The sequence below is a fragment of the Salmo salar genome, chromosome 13 (genome assembly GCF_965601325.2).
Source record: "Salmo salar chromosome 13, fSalSal1, whole genome shotgun sequence".
Classification (NCBI taxonomy): Eukaryota; Metazoa; Chordata; class Actinopteri; order Salmoniformes; family Salmonidae; genus Salmo; species Salmo salar.
In genome coordinates, this window is record NC_138303.1 from 1,961,931 (window position 1) to 1,979,485 (window position 17,555).

Consider the following 17,555-nt stretch of genomic DNA (forward strand, 5'->3'; position numbering starts at 1 on the left):
AGCCATAGGTGGGCCTGGGAGGGCATAGGCCCACCCACTGGGGAGCCAGGTGCAGAATACGTTATTCCACACAAAAGGGCTTTATTACAGACAGAAATACTCTTCAGCACCCCCCAGCACATTATATTCTCTGGCAACAGCTCTGGTGGACATTCCTGCAGTCAGCATGCCAATTGCACGCTCCCTCAACTTGACACATCTTAATGTGCCATTTTATTGTCCCCAGCACAAGGTGCACCTGTGTAACGATCATGTTCTTTAATCAGCTTCTTGATATGCCACACCTGTCAGGTGGATGGATTATCTTGGCATGCTCACTAACATGGATGTAAACAAATTTGTGCAAAACATTGGAGAGAAATAAGCTTCTTGTGCGTGTGGAAAATGTCTTCGATCTTTTATTTTGGCTCATGAAACCAACAGTTTACATGTTGTGTTTTATTTTACATTTTAGTCATTTAGCAGACGCTCTTATCCAGAGCGACTTACAGTAGTGAATGCCTACCGTTTTATATTTTTGTTCAGTGTACATAAAGAGCAATTGACATGTTTCTGTGTCCATCACCACCTCTGTCCCTAAATGTCTAGTCCTAAATGTTTGTGTCCATCACCACCTCTGTCCCTAAATGTCTAGTCCTAAATGTTTCTGTATCCATCACCACCTCTGTCCCTAAATGTCTAGTCCTAAATGTTTCTGTATCCATCACCACCTCTGTCCCTAAATGTCTAGTCCTAAATGTTTCTGTATCCATCACCACCTCTGTCCCTAAATGTCTAGTCCTAAATGTTTCTGTATCCATCACCACCTCTGTCCCTAAATGTCTAGTCCTAAATGTTTCTGTGTCCATCACCACCTCTGTCCCTAAATGTCTAGTCCTAAATGTTTCTGTATCCATGTTACGCACACCTCTAGAAAGAGGGAACGCAACACCCTGCTACAACTCAACTCTCCTTGTTGTGAATAAGGTAGGGAAGTGTAGGTGTGAACAAGTATGACGAATAGGCAGAGAATACCGTTAACAGGGAATTTATTCCTTCACGTGGTAAGGTTTGGGAAAAAGGGGCTGGACGGAACCAAAGCAAAGAAAGTAAATATCAAAGCCCCCTCTCCTACCTTACCTGACTACCCACTACTTACCTATCTAGCACCACCTGGTGCACTAACCAAAATACAGGGGATGGTCCGCCCAGGTCTTTCCTAGTGTGCATAGACAGCAAACTACTACGGGTATATGTATGCCCGCGGGCCTCTTGCCTAAACACTCCCTAGGTGCCTTCCCCTTCCCCCCTGGGAACAAATGAAACAGAATTACACAAATGTAAGTCAATAATCAAAACACTGCATCCTATTGACACACACAACCAATCAGCTCCCTCAGCAACAACGGACACAGTACATACCAAAATTCTTGGAAACAACCAACATGCTATAACCCTCAGCCATTAGCCTTGTCTCTCAGCAATCATCTCCCTTCTGAGCAACAGAACTGGGGCTTATATAGCTTCAGAAGAAGTTAGTAATTGGAGACAGCTGCGTCCTGATGAGGGGGCGGGGTCAGCTCTCCAAACAATCAATGTTGATTGCCCAATCAGCTGCTCGTTGAGAACTTCAGGAATCCATCTCCTGAAATACATACATGATAATACACAAACCACAACAGAAACTGGGGAACGTAACAATCCATCACCACCTCTGTCCCTAAATGTCTAGTCCTAAATGTTTCTGTGTCCATCACCACCTCTGTCCCTAAATGTCTAGTCCTAAATGTTTCTGTGTCCATCACCAACTCTGTCCCTAAATGTCTAGTCCTAAATGTTTCTGTATCCATCACCACCTCTGTCCCTAAATGTCTAGTCCTAAATGTTTCTGTGTCCATCACCACCTCTGTCCCTAAATGTCTAGTCCTAAATGTTTCTGTGTCCATCACCACCTCTGTCCCTAAATGTCTAGTCCTAAATGTTTCTGTGTCCATCACCACCTCTGTCCCTAAAGGTCTAGTCCTAAATGTTTCTGTATCCATCACCACCTCTGTCCCTAAATGTCTAGTCCTAAATGTTTCTGTATCCATCATCACCTCTGTCCCTAAATGTCTAGTCCTAAATGTTTCTGTATCCATCACCACCTCTGTCCCTAAATGTCTAGTCCTAAATGTTTCTGTGTCCATCACCACCCCTGTCCCTAAATGTCTAGTCCTAAATGTTTCTGTATCCATCACCACCTCTGTCCCTAAATGTCTAGTCCTAAATGTTTCTGTGTCCATCACCACCTCTGTCCCTAAATGTCTAGTCCTAAATGTTTCTGTATCCATCACCACCTCTGTCCCTAAATGTCTAGTCCTAAATGATTCGGTATCCATCACCACCTCTGTCCCTAAATGTCTAGTCCTAAATGTCTAGTCCCAGCAGGTTCTGACAGCCTCTGGACCCATCCTACCCAGCAGGTTCTGACAGCCTCTGGACCCATCCACCCCCTCGTTGTCCCAGCAGGTTCTGACAGCCTCTGGACCCATCCTACCCAGCAGCCTCTGGACCCATCCACCCCCTCGTTGTCCCAGCTGGTTCTGACAGCCTCTGGACCCATCCTACCCAGCAGGTTCTGACAGCCTCTGGACCCATCCTACCCAGTAGGTTCTGACAGCCTCTGGACCCATCCACCCCCTCGTTGTCCCAGCTGGTTCTGACAGCCTCTGGACCCATCCTACCCAGCTAGTTCTGACAGCCTCTGGACCCATCCTACCCAGTAGGTTCTGACAGCCTCTGGACCCATCCTACCCAGCTGGTTCTGACAGCCTCTGGACCCATCCTACCCAGCTGGTTCTGACAGCCTCTGGACCCATCCACCCTCTCGTTGTCCCAGCAGGTTCTGACAGCCTCTGGACCCATCCTACCCAGCTGGTTCTGACAGCCTCTGGACCCATCCACTCTCTCGTTGTCCCAGCTGGTTCTGACAGCCTCTGGACCCATCCTACCCAGCTGGTTCTGACAGCCTCTGGTTCCATTCTAGACCAAATTGACATTAGTGATGCTTTTAATATCTGTCTATCTTTGAACTTGTAATATTGATCTGTATGCAGACAACACTTGTGTGCCGTTGCCTCGACTGTTGACCAGGCTGTTAGAGCTGTAATCTGACCTTGTTACCAAAAACTTTATGCAGGCAAGACTGAATACATGTTGTTCTGTAGTTCTAGCGAGAATGTTTCAGATGGACTACATATTTATGAGCTTGTTCAAAAACAAAAATTTAAAGTGGGCTTCTTTTTTAGAAATAGATATTGCCTCTCCCTAAATAGCAGGAAGCAGATTGTACAGTCAACTTTCCTGCCAGTTCTTGATTATGGTTAATTTCTCTACCATAAGCCACCTCAACGTTGTTTTAGAGAGTTTGGCAGTACGTCCAACCGGCCTCACAACCGCAGACCATGTGTAACCATGCCAACCCAGGATCGTCTGAGATCAGCCACCCGGAAAGCTGACGAAACTGCGAAGTAGTTCTGTCTGTAATTAAAACCCTTTTTGTTGGGAAAAACTCAGTCTGATTGGCTGGACCTGGCTCCCAGTGGGTGGGCCTATGCCCTTCCAGGCCGATCCATGGCTGTGCCCCTGCCCAGTCTTGTAAAATCCATAGATTAGGGCCTAATTAATGTATTTTTACTGATTTCCTTATGAACTGGAAACTCAGTAAAATCATTGAAATTGTTGCATGTATTTTTGTTTATTGTGTGTATCTCTGTAGGTAGAGAAGGTAAACAGCTATATTTTATTGTGTGTATCTCTGTAGGTAGAGAAGGTAAACAGTTATATTTTATTGTGTGTATCTCTGTAGGTAGAGAAGGTAGACAGTCGGGGGGTCCAGCTGGCGTCTCTCTTCATGGCGGGCGTGGACACTGCTCTGTTGGTCAACGACGTGTGTGGTCAGCCGTTACCATGGGAACACTGCTGCCCCTGGGGCTTCTTCGACGGGAAACTATTCCAGACCAAACTGGCCCGTGCCGCCCAAGACCGACTGGCCCTGTTCGACATGTGTGAAGGACAGGTAGGTGTGTGTGTGAGCCCTCTCGGGGGCGACGGTTCGAGGTTAGGGAGCCGGACAGAAACATGGCAACGTATAGGGCGTTCACTACCTGCTCTAGAACGCAGGGTAATTCAAGACGGTGCTACTAACTTCATCTTAAAACATTGTTTTCTTTGCCTTAAATAACATTAATTTTATTATGCTCTACAATATTATAACCTTAATATTCTTGTACTTAACAGTGATGACATTAGCTAGTTTAAACCTTAATATTCTTGTACTTAACAGTGTTGACTAGGGGGCGTTTCTATGGCAATTTTAAAGGGGAATACTTTGGAATACACCATGAAACCAGGAACAGATCGCTTTTGCACATGGTAGATGTTGAAATTCACTCTGTTAGCTTTGTAAATGGGCCCAAATGTATTTTGAATTCTGGGGATTTCATTTAACGTTCAAAGTTAGCGCCATTCTCCCCCCTGAGCAGTGACACTTCTATTTTAGTGATAATGCCCGAGAAGCTGTGGTTTGGAGGATGTAATGGTACGGGTGTTGTTTTGTCTCTGGCTGTAATGGTACGGGTGTTGTTTTGTCTCTGGATGTAATGGTACGGGTGTTGTTTTGTCTCTGGATGTAATGGTACGGGTGTTGTTTTGTCTCTGGCTGTAATGGTACGGGTGTTGTTTTGTCTCTGGATGTAATGGTACGGGTGTTGTTTTGTCTCTGGCTGTAATGGTACGGGTGTTGTTTTGTCTCTGGATGTAATGGTACGGGTGTTGTTTTGTCTCTGGATGTAATGGTACGGGTGTTGTTTTGTCTCTGGCTGTAATGGTACGGATATTGTTTTGTCTCTGGCCGGCAAACTGTGACAATATATCCTCCAAACCACGTTTTGAGGCCATTATCACTTTTATACAACGGCTAGCAGCATATTAAAATGATTAACATTCATTTATTCCTACTATCTCATCCCTTCCAGAGGAGATAGTCCTGAGGCCCAAGCCGTCTAGGCGTTCGTTCCATTGCATTGTTTCCAGCCAAGGTTCACTGGTCATTTGTTGACTGGCGACAGGCCCTTTCCCCCTTGCCACCTGACCTTTTCCCCCTTGCTCCTGACCTTTTCCCCCTTGCCACCTGACCTTTTCCCCCTTGCCACCTGACCTTTTCCCCCTTGCCACCTGACCTTTTCCCCCTTGCTCCTGACCTTTTCCCCCTTGCCACCTGACCTTTTCCCCCTTGCCACCTGACCTTTTCCCCCTTGCCACCTGACCTTTTCCCCCTTGCCACCTGACCTTTTCCCCCTTGCCACCTGACCTTTTCCCCCTTGCCACCTGACCTTTTCCCCCTTGCTACCTGACCTTTTCCCCCTTGCTACCTGACCTTTTCCCCCTTGCTACCTGACCTTTTCCCCCTTGCTACCTGACCTTTTCCCCCTTGCTACCTGGCCCTTTTCCCCCTTGTTACCTGGCCCTTTTCCCCCTTGTTACCTGGCCCTTTTCCCCCTTGTTACCTCACCCTTTCCCCCTTGCTACCTGACCTTTTTCCCCTTGCTACCTGGCCCTTTTCCCCCTTGCTACCTGGCCCTTTCCCCCTTGCTACCTGGCCCTTTCCCCCTTGCTACCTGGCCCTTTCCCCCTTGCAACCTGGCCTTTTCCCCTTGCTACCTGACCCTTTTCCCCCTTGCTACCTGACCCTTTTCCCCCTTGCTACCTCACCTTTTCCCCCTTGCTACCTGGCCCTTTTCCCCCTTGCTACCTCACCTTTTCCCCCTTGCTACCTGGCCCTTTTCCCCCTTGCTACCTGGCCCTTTTCCCCCTTGCTACCTGGCCCTTTTCCCCCTTGCTACCTGGCCCTTTTCCCCCTTGCTACCTGGCCCTTTTCCCCCTTGCTACCTGGCCCTTTTCCCCCTTGCTACCTGGCCCTTTTCCCCCTTGCTACCTGGCCCTTTTCCCCCTTGCTACCTGGCCCTTTTCCCCCTTGCTACCTGGCCCTTTTCCCCCTTGCTACCTGGCCCTTTTCCCCCTTGCTACCTGGCCCTTTTCTCCCTTGCTACCTGACCTTTTCCCCCTTGCTACCTGACCTTTTCCCCCTTGCTACCTGACCTTTTCCCCCTTGCTACCTGACCTTTTCCCCCTTGCTACCTGACCTTTTCCCCCTTTCTACCTGACCTTTTCCCCCTTGCTACCTCACCTTTTCCCCCTTGCTACCTGACCTTTTCCCCCCTTGCTACCTCACCTTTTCCCCCTTGCTACCTGACCTTTTCCCCCCTTGCTACCTGACCTTTTCCCCCTTGCTACCTATGCAACGACACAGCTAACACAATCATTTCAGACTGACGCTGGAAAGACAGCAAACTACCTGCATGTAGTTTTTCCTGTTTTTATATTGGCATTTCTTTGTGCAGTGCATTTGGAAAGTAATCAGACCCCTTGACTTTATTCACAATTTGTTACATTACAGCCTTATTCTAAAATTGATTCCCCTCCATCAATCTACATACAATACCCCATAATGACAAAGTAAAAACAGGTTTTTAGAATTTTTTGCAAATGTATTAAAAATAAAAAACTGAAATGACATTTACATAGGTATTCAGACCCTTTACTCAGTACTTTGTTGAAGCACCTTTGGCAGAGATTACAGCCTCGAGTCTTCTTGGGTATGACCCTACAAGCTTGGCACACCTGTATTTGGTGAGTTTCTCCCATTCTTCTCTGCAGATCCTCTCAAGCTCAGTCAGGTTGGATGGGGAGCGTCGCTGCACAGCTAGTTTCAGGTCTCTCCATAGATGTTCAATAGGGTTCAAGTCCAGGCTCTGGCTGGACCACTCAAGGACATTCAGAGACTTGTCCCAAAGCCACTCCTGCATTTTCTTGGCTGTGTGCTTAGGGTCATTGTCCTGTTGGAAGGTGAACCTTCACCCCAGTCTGAGGTCCTGAGCGCTCTAGAGCAGGTTTTCATCAAGGATCTCTCTGTACTTTGCTCTGTTCAGCTTTCCCTCTGTCCTGACTAGTCTCCCAGTCCCTGCTGCTGAAAGACATCCCCACAGCATGATGCTGCCACCACCATGCATCACCGTAGGGATGGTGCCAGGTTTCCTCCGGATGTGACGCTTGGCATTCAGGCCAAAGAGTTCAATCTTGGTTTCATCAGACCAGAGAATCTTGTTTCTCATGGTCTGAGAGTCCTTTAGGTGCCTTTTGACAAACTCCAAGCGGGCTGTCATGTGCCTTTTACTGAGTAGTGGCTTCCGTCTGGTCACTTTATCATAAAGGCCTGATTGGTGGAGTGATGCAGAGATGGTTGTCCTTCTGGAAGGTTCTCCCATCTCCACAGAGGAACTCTACAACTCTGTCAGAGTGACCATCAGGTTCTTGGTCACCTCCCTGACCAAGGCCCTTTTCCCCCCGATTGCTCAGTTTGGCCGGGCAGCCAGCTCTAGGAAGAATGTTGGTGGTTCCAAACTTCTTCCATTTAAGAATGATGGAGGCCACTGTGTTCTTGGGGACCTTCAATGCTGCAGAAATGTTTTGGTACCCTTCCCCAGATCTGTTCCTCGACACAATCCTGTCTCTGAGCTCTACGGACAATTCCTTCAACCTCATGGCTTGGTTTTTGCTCTGACATTCACTGTCAACTGTGGGACCTTATATAGACAGGTGTGTGCCTTTCCAAATCATGTCCAATCAATTTAATTTACCACTAGTGGACTCCAATCAAGTTGTAGAAACATCTCAAGGATGATCAATGGAAACAGGATGCACCTGAGCTCAATTTTTAGTCTCATAGCAAAGCGTCTGAATACTTATGTAAATAAGGTGTTTCTGTTTTTATTTTTCATAAATTTGCACAAAAAAAAGCCTGTTTTTGCTTAGTCGTTATGGGGTATTGTGTGTAGATTGAGGACATGTTTTTATTAAATCATTTCTCTACTCGCCATCCTGGGGGTCTCAACGTGTCTGTCTTTTCTCCTTGTCCTCTCCTTCAGGAGGAGCTGGTGTCTCGTGTGAAGATGATGCGTCAGGCCATTCTAGATGGCATCAACTTCACTCGTCCTCCTCCCCCTCTCCCCCCTCTTTCCTTCTACCCCCTACCCCCCCTCTACCCCCCCCGGCCCATGGGTAACATGCCCCCCCACCACCACCCTCATCATCCTCACCACCACCCAGCCCAGCATAGACCCAGAGGCTTCCCAGGTAAGCAACACACACACACACATACACACGTATACACGCAGTTCACATATGTATAGACAAGCCTTGGTGTTTGTTTGACAGAAACACCCAGATCATCAGTGTACTGATTGTTGTTCCAACTATACAATTTTCAACAGTTATGAAACACATTGTCATCCTGTCTGTCTCCCCAGGTCTGCAGTCGATCCCCCCCCAGGGAGGGAAGTTGGAGATAGCCGGTATGGTGGTGGGACAGTGGGCCGGGAACAAACCACTGCGTGGCAGAGGGGGGTTCAACATGCAGGTGGTGTCGGTCGGAGCTGGGAGAGGGTGAGACTCTGGCTGCGCTTTAAATTAAACTGTCTATATAATATAACCTTTTACTGATCTCTCCACCTCTCTCTTTCTCTCCCCGTCACTCTGTCTCTCCCCGTCTCTCTGTCTCTCTCCGTCTCTCTCCCTCCCCATCTCTGTCTCCCCGTCTCTCTCTCTCTGTCCCTCTCTCCAGAAGGGGTGAGGACATCCCAGTGAAAGCAGGACGAGGAGTTAAAAAGGTGACTGCCAAGTCATTAAGGTTTGGCCATTTTATGATTGCATCGTCTATCGACGAGGTTTGACTGCCATCGTTGATTGTGACGATATCATGATGTCACAAAATATGTTTTGGCATATTTGAGTCTGGCAGCACACAGCAGGGCTGTGCAGTGAGCACACAGCAGGGCTGTGCAGTGAGCACACAGCAGGGCTGTGCAGTGAGCACACAGCAGGGCTGTGCAGTGAGCACACAGCAGGGCTGTGCAGTGAGCACACAACAGGGCTGTGCAGTGAGCACACAGCAGGGCTGTGCAGTGAGCACACAGCAGGGCTGTGCAGTGAGCACACAGCAGGGCTGTGCAGTGAGCACACAGCAGGGCTGTGCAGTGAGCACACAGCAGGGCAACATGCCTAATGGCGTATTCCCTATTGGCCTTCACCTCAATGGTCGATACATATGTGGTAGGTAGTCTATTAACTTAATGCAAGAGAACAACGTAACTTGTAGAAGAGAGCAGAGCAAAATGCAGCCAGCTCCTGAGGTGATTTTTGTCTCCTCCAATGTGGGATAAAAAGGGACCTTTTGCAGCTCATTTTGTCTTATTGTTTCAAAATCTTCATTTCCCTTTTTCCATTTGAATGGGATTTGTTAGACTAGGCATAGCCTACTCTTTGATGATCAACCATGGAATGAGTCTATAGGCCTGAGTTCCATCTCAGTTTGAGAATAGCCTAAATAAAAACATAGTATGGAGATTCTCACCAACACTATGGTGGGCTCCGTTTTGCTCTACCACCCCCACAAGCGTCGGGGACTCGTCTGAAGGTAATCGGTACCGGTTTTAAAAATGAATGGAAGTATGAAGGTACTTTTGTGCCTACTCAAATTAAAGGGTTTAATATGTGTAACAAAAATATAAATATATATATATACACACACGCTACCGTTCAAACATTTGGAGTCACTTAGAAATGTCCTTCTTTTGAATAAAAAATGTTGGTCCATTAAAATAACATCATTGATCAGAAATACAGTCTAGACATTGTTAATGTTGTAAATGACTATTGTAGCTGGAAACGGATGATTTTAATGGAATATCTACAGTTGAAGTTGGAAGTTTACATACACTTAGGTTGGCGTCATTAAAACTCATTTTTCAACCACTCCACAAATTTCTTGTTAACAAACTATAGTTTTGGCAAGTCGGTTAGGACATCTACTTTGTGCATGACACAAGTAATTTTTCCAACAATTGTTGACAGACAGATTATTTCACTTATAATTCACTGTATCACAATTCCAGTGGGTCAGAAGTGTCACGCCCTGATCGTAGAGAGCCCTCTGGGTTCTCTGGTGTTTTAGGTCAGGCCCTGATCGTAGAGAGCCCTCAGGGTTCTATGGTGTTTTAGGTCAGGCCCTGATCGTAGAGAGCCCTCGGGGTTCTATGGTGTTTTAGGTCAGGCCCTGATCGTAGAGAGCCCTCGGGGTTCTATGGTGTTTTAGGTCAGGCCCTGATTGTAGAGAGCCCTCGGGGTTCTATGGTGTTTTAGGTCAGGCCCTGATCGTAGAGAGCCCTCGGGGTTCTATGGTGTTTTAGGTCAGGCCCTGATCGTAGAGAGCCCTCGGGGTTCTATGGTGTTTTAGGTCAGGCCCTGATCGTAGAGAGCCCTCGGGGTTCTATGGTGTTTTAGGTCAGGCCCTGATTGTAGAGAGCCCTCGGGGTTCTCTGGGGTTTTAGGTCAGGCCCTGATCGTAGAGAGCCCTCGGGGTTCTCTGGTGTTTTAGGTCAGGCCCTGATCGTAGAGAACCCTCGGGGTTCTATGGTGTTTTAGGTCAGGCCCTGATCGTAGAGAGCCCTCGGGGTTCTATGGTGTTTTAGGTCAGGCCCTGATCGTAGAGAGCCCTCAGGGTTCTATGGTGTTTTAGGTCAGGCCCTGATCGTAGAGAGCCCTCGGGGTTCTATGGTGTTTTAGGTCAGGCCCTGATCGTAGAGAGCCCTCGGGGTTCTATGGTGTTTTAGGTCAGGCCCTGATCGTAGAGAGCCCTCGGGGTTCTCTGGTGTTTTAGGTCAGGCCCTGATCGTAGAGAGCCCTCGGGGTTCTATGGTGTTTTAGGTCAGGCCCTGACCTCGGGGTGACTTCTAGGTATTATATTTCTATGTTGGTGTGTGTGTATGGTTCCCAATTAGAGGCAGCTGATAATCGTTACCTCTAATTGGGGATCATACTTAGTGTGTCCTTTTTCCACACCTGCGATGTGGGATATTGTTTTGTATGAGTGCCTATGTGCGCTACGTATTTCACGATCGTTATATCTTTGTTGTTTTGGGAAGTTTCACTATCATTAAAATGTGGAACTCTACTCACGCTGCACCTTGGTCCAATTATTCATACGACGGTCGTGACAAGAAGTTTACATACACTAAGTTGACTGTACCTTTAAACAGCTTGGAAAATTCCAGAAAAAGATGTCATGGCTTTAGAAGCTTCTGATAGGCTAATTAACATAATTTGAGTCAATTGGAGTTGTACCTGTGGATGTATTTCAAGGCCTACCTTCAAACTCAGTGCCTCTTTGCTTGACATCATGGGAAAATCATACAAGCATACTTCCAAAGGCAAAATGGCTTAAGGACAACAAAGTCAAGGTATTGGAGTGGCCATCACAAAGCCCTGACCTCAATCCTATAGAACATTTGTGGGCAGAACTGAAAAAGCTTGTGCGAGCAAGGAGGCCTACAAACCTGACTCAGTTACACCAGCTCTGGCAGGAGGAATGGGCTAAAATTCACCCAACTTATTGTGGGAAGCCTGTGGAAGGCTACCTGAAATGTTTGACCCAAGTTAAACAATTTAAAGGCAATGCTACCAAATACTAATTGAGTGTATGTAAACTTCTGACCCACTGGGAATGTGATGAAAGAAATAAAAGCTGAAATAAATAATTCTCTACTATTATTCTGATATTTCACATTCTTAAAATAAAGTGGTGATCCTAACTGACCTAAAACTGGGAATTTTCACTGGGATTAAATGTCAGGAATTGTGAAAAACTGAGTTTAAATGTATTTGGCTAAGGTGTATGTAAACTTCCGACTTCAACTGTACAGAGGCCCATTATCAGCAACCATCACTCCTGTGTTCCAATGGTACATTGTGTTAGCTAATCTGAGCTAATCCGAGCAGGGCTCGTACTTCACCGGTGCCGACGCTCGTCGGATGTGGCAGGGCTTGCAAACTATTACAGACTACAAAGGGAAGCACAGCCTAGAGCTGCCCAGTGACACGAGCCTACCAGACGAGCTAAACTACTTCTATGCTCGCTTCGAGGCAAGTAACACTGAAACATGCATGACGGTATCAGCTGTTCCGGATGACTGTGTGTTCACGCTCTTCGCACCCAATGTGAGTAAGACCTTTAAAAAGGTCATCATTCACAAGGCCGCGGGGCCAGACGCATTTCCAGGACGTATACTCCGAGCATGCGCTGACAAACTGGCAAGTGTCTTCACTGACATTTTCAACCTCTCCCTGACTGAGTTTGTAATACCAACATGTTTCAAGCAGACCACCATAGTCCCTGTGCCCAAGAACACTAAGGTAACCTGCCTAAATGACTACCGACCCGTAGCACTCACGTCTGTAGCCATGAAGTGCTTTGAAAGGCTGGTCATGGCTCACATCAACACCATCATCCCAGAAACCCTAGACCAACTCTAATTTGCATACCGCACCAACAGATCCACAGATGATGCAATCTCCATTGCACTCCACACTGCCCTTTCACACCTGGACAAAAGGAACACCTATGTGAGAATGCTGTTCATTAACTACAGCTCAGCGTTCAACACCATAGTGCCCTCAAAGCTCATCACTAAGCTAAGGACCCTGGGTCTAAACACCTCCCTCTGCAACTGGATCCTGGACTTGCTGACGGGCCGCCCCCAGGTGGTAAGGGTAGGTAACAACACATCCGCCATGCTGATCCTCAACACAGGGGCACCTCAGGGGTGCGTGCTCAGTCCCCTCCTGTACTCCCTGTTCACTCATGACTGCATGGCCAGGCACGACTCCAACACCCTCATTAAGTTTGCCGATGACATAACAGTTGTAGGCCTGATCACCAATAACGATGAGACAGACTATAGGGAGGTCAGAGACCTGGCTGTGTGGTGCCACGACAACAACCTCTCCCTCAACGTGAGCAAGACAAAGGAGCTGATCGTGGACTACAGAAAAAGGAGGACCGAGCACGCCCCTATTAACATCGACGGGGCTGTAGTGGAGCGGGTTAAGAGTTTTTCAAGTTTCTTGGTGTCCACATCAGCAACGAACTATTATGGTCCAAACACACCAAGACAGTTGTGAAGAGGGCACGACAACACCTTTTCCCCCTCAGGAGACTGAAAAGATTTGGCATGTGTCCCCAGATCCTCAAAACGTTATACAGCTGCACCATCGAGATCATCCTGACCGGTTGCATCACCGCCTGGTATGGCAACTGCTCGGCATCTGACCGTAAGGCGCTACAGAGGGTAGTGCGTACGGCCCAGTACATCACTGGGGCCAGGCTTCCTGCCATCCAGGACCTATATAATAGGCAGTGTCAGAGGAAGGTTCCAAAATGTTTTAGAAACTCCAGTCACCCAAGTGATAGACTGTTTTCTCTGCTACGGCACGGCAAGCCATACCTGAGTGCCAAGTCTAGGACCAAAAGGCTCCTTAACTTCTCTGGGATAGGTGGGACGGTAGCGTCCCACCTCGACAACATCCGGTGAAATTGCAGAGCGCCAAATTCTAATTAAATTACTATAAATATTTTACTTTAATACAATCACAAGTGCAATACACCAAAATTAAGCTTTAACTTCTTGTTAATCCAGGCACCGTGTCAGATTTCAAAAAGGCTTTACGGCAAAAGCAAAGTATGCTATTATCTGAGGACAGCACCCCATCAAACAAACACATGACAATCATAATTCAACCCGCCAGGCGTGACACAAAACTCAGAAATAACGATATAATTCATGCCTTACCTTTGAAGATCTTCTTCTGTTGGCACTCCAATATGTCCCATAAACATCACAAATGGTCCTTTTGTTCGATTAATTCCGTCGTTATATCCCCAAAATGTCAATTTATTTGGCGCGTTTGATTCAGAAAAACACCGGTTCCAACTCGCCCAACATGACTACAAAATATCTAATAAGTTACCTGTAATCTTGGTCCAAACATTTCATACAACTTTCCTAATAATTTATAACGTAAATAATCAATAAAATTTAAGACGGGATAAACTGTTCAATAGAGGATAAAATGAAAGTGGAGCGGGCGCCAGTTCACGCGCCCCAAACACAACAGTCCACTAGACTCGACTCCCAGAAAGGAAAGGGCTACTTCTTCACTTCTCAAAGGAAAAACACCAACCAATTTCTAAAGACTGTTGACATCTAGTGGAAGCAATAGGAACTGCAAGCATATTTCTAATAAAACGCGCTTGCCACAGAAAACTAATCGAAAACAGATTGACCTCCAATTTTTTTTTCCCTGGATGGATTGTGCTCGGGGTTTCGCCTGCCAAATCAGTTCTGTTATACTCACAGACATTGTTCAAACAGTAATAATAATAATATGCATATCCTAGCTTCTGGGCTTGAGTAGCAGGCAGTTTACTTTGGGCCCGCTTTTCATCCGTACGTGAAAATACTGCCTCTATCCCAATGAAGTTAACAGCTTCTACCCCCAAGCCATAAGACTGCTGAACAATTAATCAAATGGCCACCGGACTATTTACATTGACTCCCCCCCCCCCTCCATTTGTTTTGTACACTGCTGCTACTCGCTGTTTATTATCTATGCATAGTCACTTCACCCCTACCTACATGTACAAATTACCTCTACTAACCGGCCTCATTATTGTTATTTTGTTACATTTTATTATTTTTTACTTTAGTCTATTTGGTAAATATTTTCTTAACCAACAATGCAGTTCAAAAATTAGACTTAAGGGCTTGTAAGTAAGCATTTTACGGTAAGGTCTACACCTGTTGTATTCGGCGCATGTGACAAATAAAGTTTTATTTGATATAGCCATCACTTTGTGGCTGTGGTAACTAGTGGAAACTGAATGTAACCTAATGGAATAATGTCGCAGATAATAAGATAAAACAACAGTAGTCTACACTTGATATATATTTTTCAAGGTCGGCTAATATAACTGATCTATATAATCTGATTATTTTTGACAAGACAAACATAGACCTACCAGTTAGAAAATCATTTGTAGACTAGATCAAAAAAATATCTAGGCCTAATACTGTTTTCAACAATGATTTAATGAGATTGATTTTGGCTTTACTAACAATTTAAATAAAAAATAATGACATTACCAACAAATCACAGTTCTGGTATAACCAATGTTTATATGTAAAGACGGCTCTTTACTAAAGAGAGGTAGCTGTAGCTAACTAACTAACTCTAAGTAAGCATGAACTCTCTCTTCTCTCTCCTCCCTTCTCTCTCCTCTCTTCTCTCCTCTCCTCCCCCAGACACATTCCCCCTCCTCCACCAGCCCCACCAAACCTGAGGAGGAGGAGGAGCCTAACTCAGGGGCCGTGACCCAGCAGCTGAATGGCAGCCCTGCAGCCTCCGCTATTGGCCAGCCTCTGGATCTGCCCCCACTGGCCCATCCAATCCCGTGTGCCTTAGCAAGCAGAGACAACCAAACAGAGGAGGCCCCCTGTTGCCTTGACGACTGTCCGTCAGACGGAACGCTAACGAAGGAGGCGTGATGAGGCTATCCCAGAATGCACCAGGGTGTTCTGAAAAAAGCTGTCTGTGTTTCACTGCCGTCTGCCCTGCCCCTTGATTTTTGTCACGTGGTTTTATTTTATCTTAACGATCAGAGGTTTTTCTCCATGAAGTCCGTATGTATGTAAGCCCCTGCCTCCCTAAAGCCCCGGCCCCATGGCCCGTCGCTATAGTAACCCCTGATGTTCTGATGGTCCCTCCCCACTGTTAATATTCCTACCGGGATCCTTACAGTTAGACTTGAACTACGGTGTTCAGTAGTAGTAGTGTGTTTAGATACACTAACGTCGACACTACCACACACTGTTTGCTAGGTGCCTGGGTTTGGTTGCCATGCTTAGTGTGTAATGGTTTGGTTGCCGGGTGTGTCGGTTGTTGCCATAGGGACCTCATGGTGAGCTCAGAGTTCTAGAGGTGTCAGAGGAGGAATAGCGAAAGAAGAAGCTGACGAACGAATGAGTGCAGTGTTTGTGTGCTAAATAAGCGTGGTTTACCCCCAATAATGATTTATTAGTGTTAGCCGCGCTGCTAACCACCCAGAGCGCGTGTTTGCATTGCTCTGACCCTTCAGTAGCATTTGCACCGCTAATACATTAGCATGCTAACGTAGCCAACACCTTGAATAACATTAGCACTTGCCCTAATATGTTAGCGTGCTAAGTTAGCCTAGCCCAGCCGTGTTGAGACCCCCTGACCACAGATGTATGTACGCACCTTAACCTGACGCTCCAACGTATGGAAGCTCATCCCCTATATTAGATTATATCCCCTATGCTCTGATTGTATATCCCAACGGGAAGCACTTGCTAATGTTGGATTCATTGATTTAATATTGATTATTGATGACCAGACCTCCAGACTGTTTGTCTGAGAGAGTTCCCTTGCGACCTAGGAAATCACTTTGATCATTGACCTCAAGGTCTATTTTAACATGGCCGTTATGTAAACGAGACCTGTTTGAATGGGATCAGAGTAGGGCTGCACAATTCATCCAAATCGCAATGTTGACATGTGCAATATCCATATCGCAATATTTTGCAACCCCACTCAGCCACGTGAACGGTCCGTTTTTATAGTTGACTCTGTCGTCCCTCTCCTCTTGCGGCTGCTTCCCACAACGAAGCTCCAAACCCTGTCAGTCAAGCAGCACAGTTCCTCTTCTGTTAGATTCACTAGAAGTTTGCATGCTGTTCTGTTAGGTCAAATGCCGTCAACACATTGTTCCAAACAAGAATGATGCTGCTTCCCACTTTGCTTCTTAATATAAATCATTATATTTCTCTGATTCCAACTGTGTTTTGATCGATCAAAAGTCAAATTGTAATATTTGTTTAAAGAAATAATAATGTGCCAATATGGTGCAGCTCTAGAACGGAGTGGTCTTCAGAGGAAGCGGTTTTAAAAGGAATCCTCTAGCAGGTCAAAACATTCAGACGATCAGAGATAGAGGACGTCTTTGTATCTGTGCCGTTATTGCATCTATGACAGTATGGGCAGCGCTATTGAGGCTAGCTCCATTTTAAAGTAGTCCATTTTCTTCACAGTTAGCTAATCCCTCCCAGTTTGATATGACTTCAACAGGGTCACCAGGAGGGATCAGCCAATGAAGTTGGGAGGCCCACCCAGTTGACTACATTAAAATGGTGGAAGCCTTAAATGGCGCTGCCCATACTAATACAGCCTGTTGGCCACTAGAGGCCTCTATCATTCTCTATGGGCCAAGTATGGTGCCACGTCAGGGGACGGGAGCGCCTGACGCTGCCAAGCTCCTCTTCTGACTGGCACCGTGTCGAAATGAACCCAAGGCTGCATCTCAAAGGGCATTCCCTGCACTACTACTTCTGTTCATCAGAAGCACTGCATTATGGGGGGTTAGGTTGCCTTTAGAGACCAGACCTGATGAAGTCCCAAAGCATACACCCACACCAGCCCTGTCAGCTGGCTGGCCAATCAGGACAGGCCTGGTAGCACCGCCTCCCCAACCCGGCCTGGTGATTGGTTAGCAGTTTCCACGGCGATAG

The 17,555-nt window shown here is 46.6% G+C and overlaps 1 protein-coding gene across 2 annotated transcripts in view; it reads left to right on the forward strand.

The window, feature by feature from the left end:
• The window catches only part of LOC106566332 (constitutive coactivator of PPAR-gamma-like protein 2), a 174,111-nt gene extending 157,292 nt beyond the window's left edge, over positions 1-16,819 (forward strand). The window contains exons 12-16 of one of the 2 annotated variants that reach the window (XM_045692805.2): positions 3,827-4,036; positions 8,004-8,211; positions 8,385-8,520; positions 8,699-8,744; positions 15,273-16,819. In XM_045692805.2, the coding sequence (XP_045548761.2) occupies positions 3,827-4,036; positions 8,004-8,211; positions 8,385-8,520; positions 8,699-8,744; positions 15,273-15,515 (843 nt within the window). In that variant the 3' untranslated portion in view covers positions 15,516-16,819. The remainder of the gene's footprint in view (positions 1-3,826; positions 4,037-8,003; positions 8,212-8,384; positions 8,521-8,698; positions 8,745-15,272) is intronic. The other variant, XM_045692806.2, reaches the window with a different exon arrangement.
• The last annotated feature ends 736 nt before the right edge of the window (positions 16,820-17,555 follow it).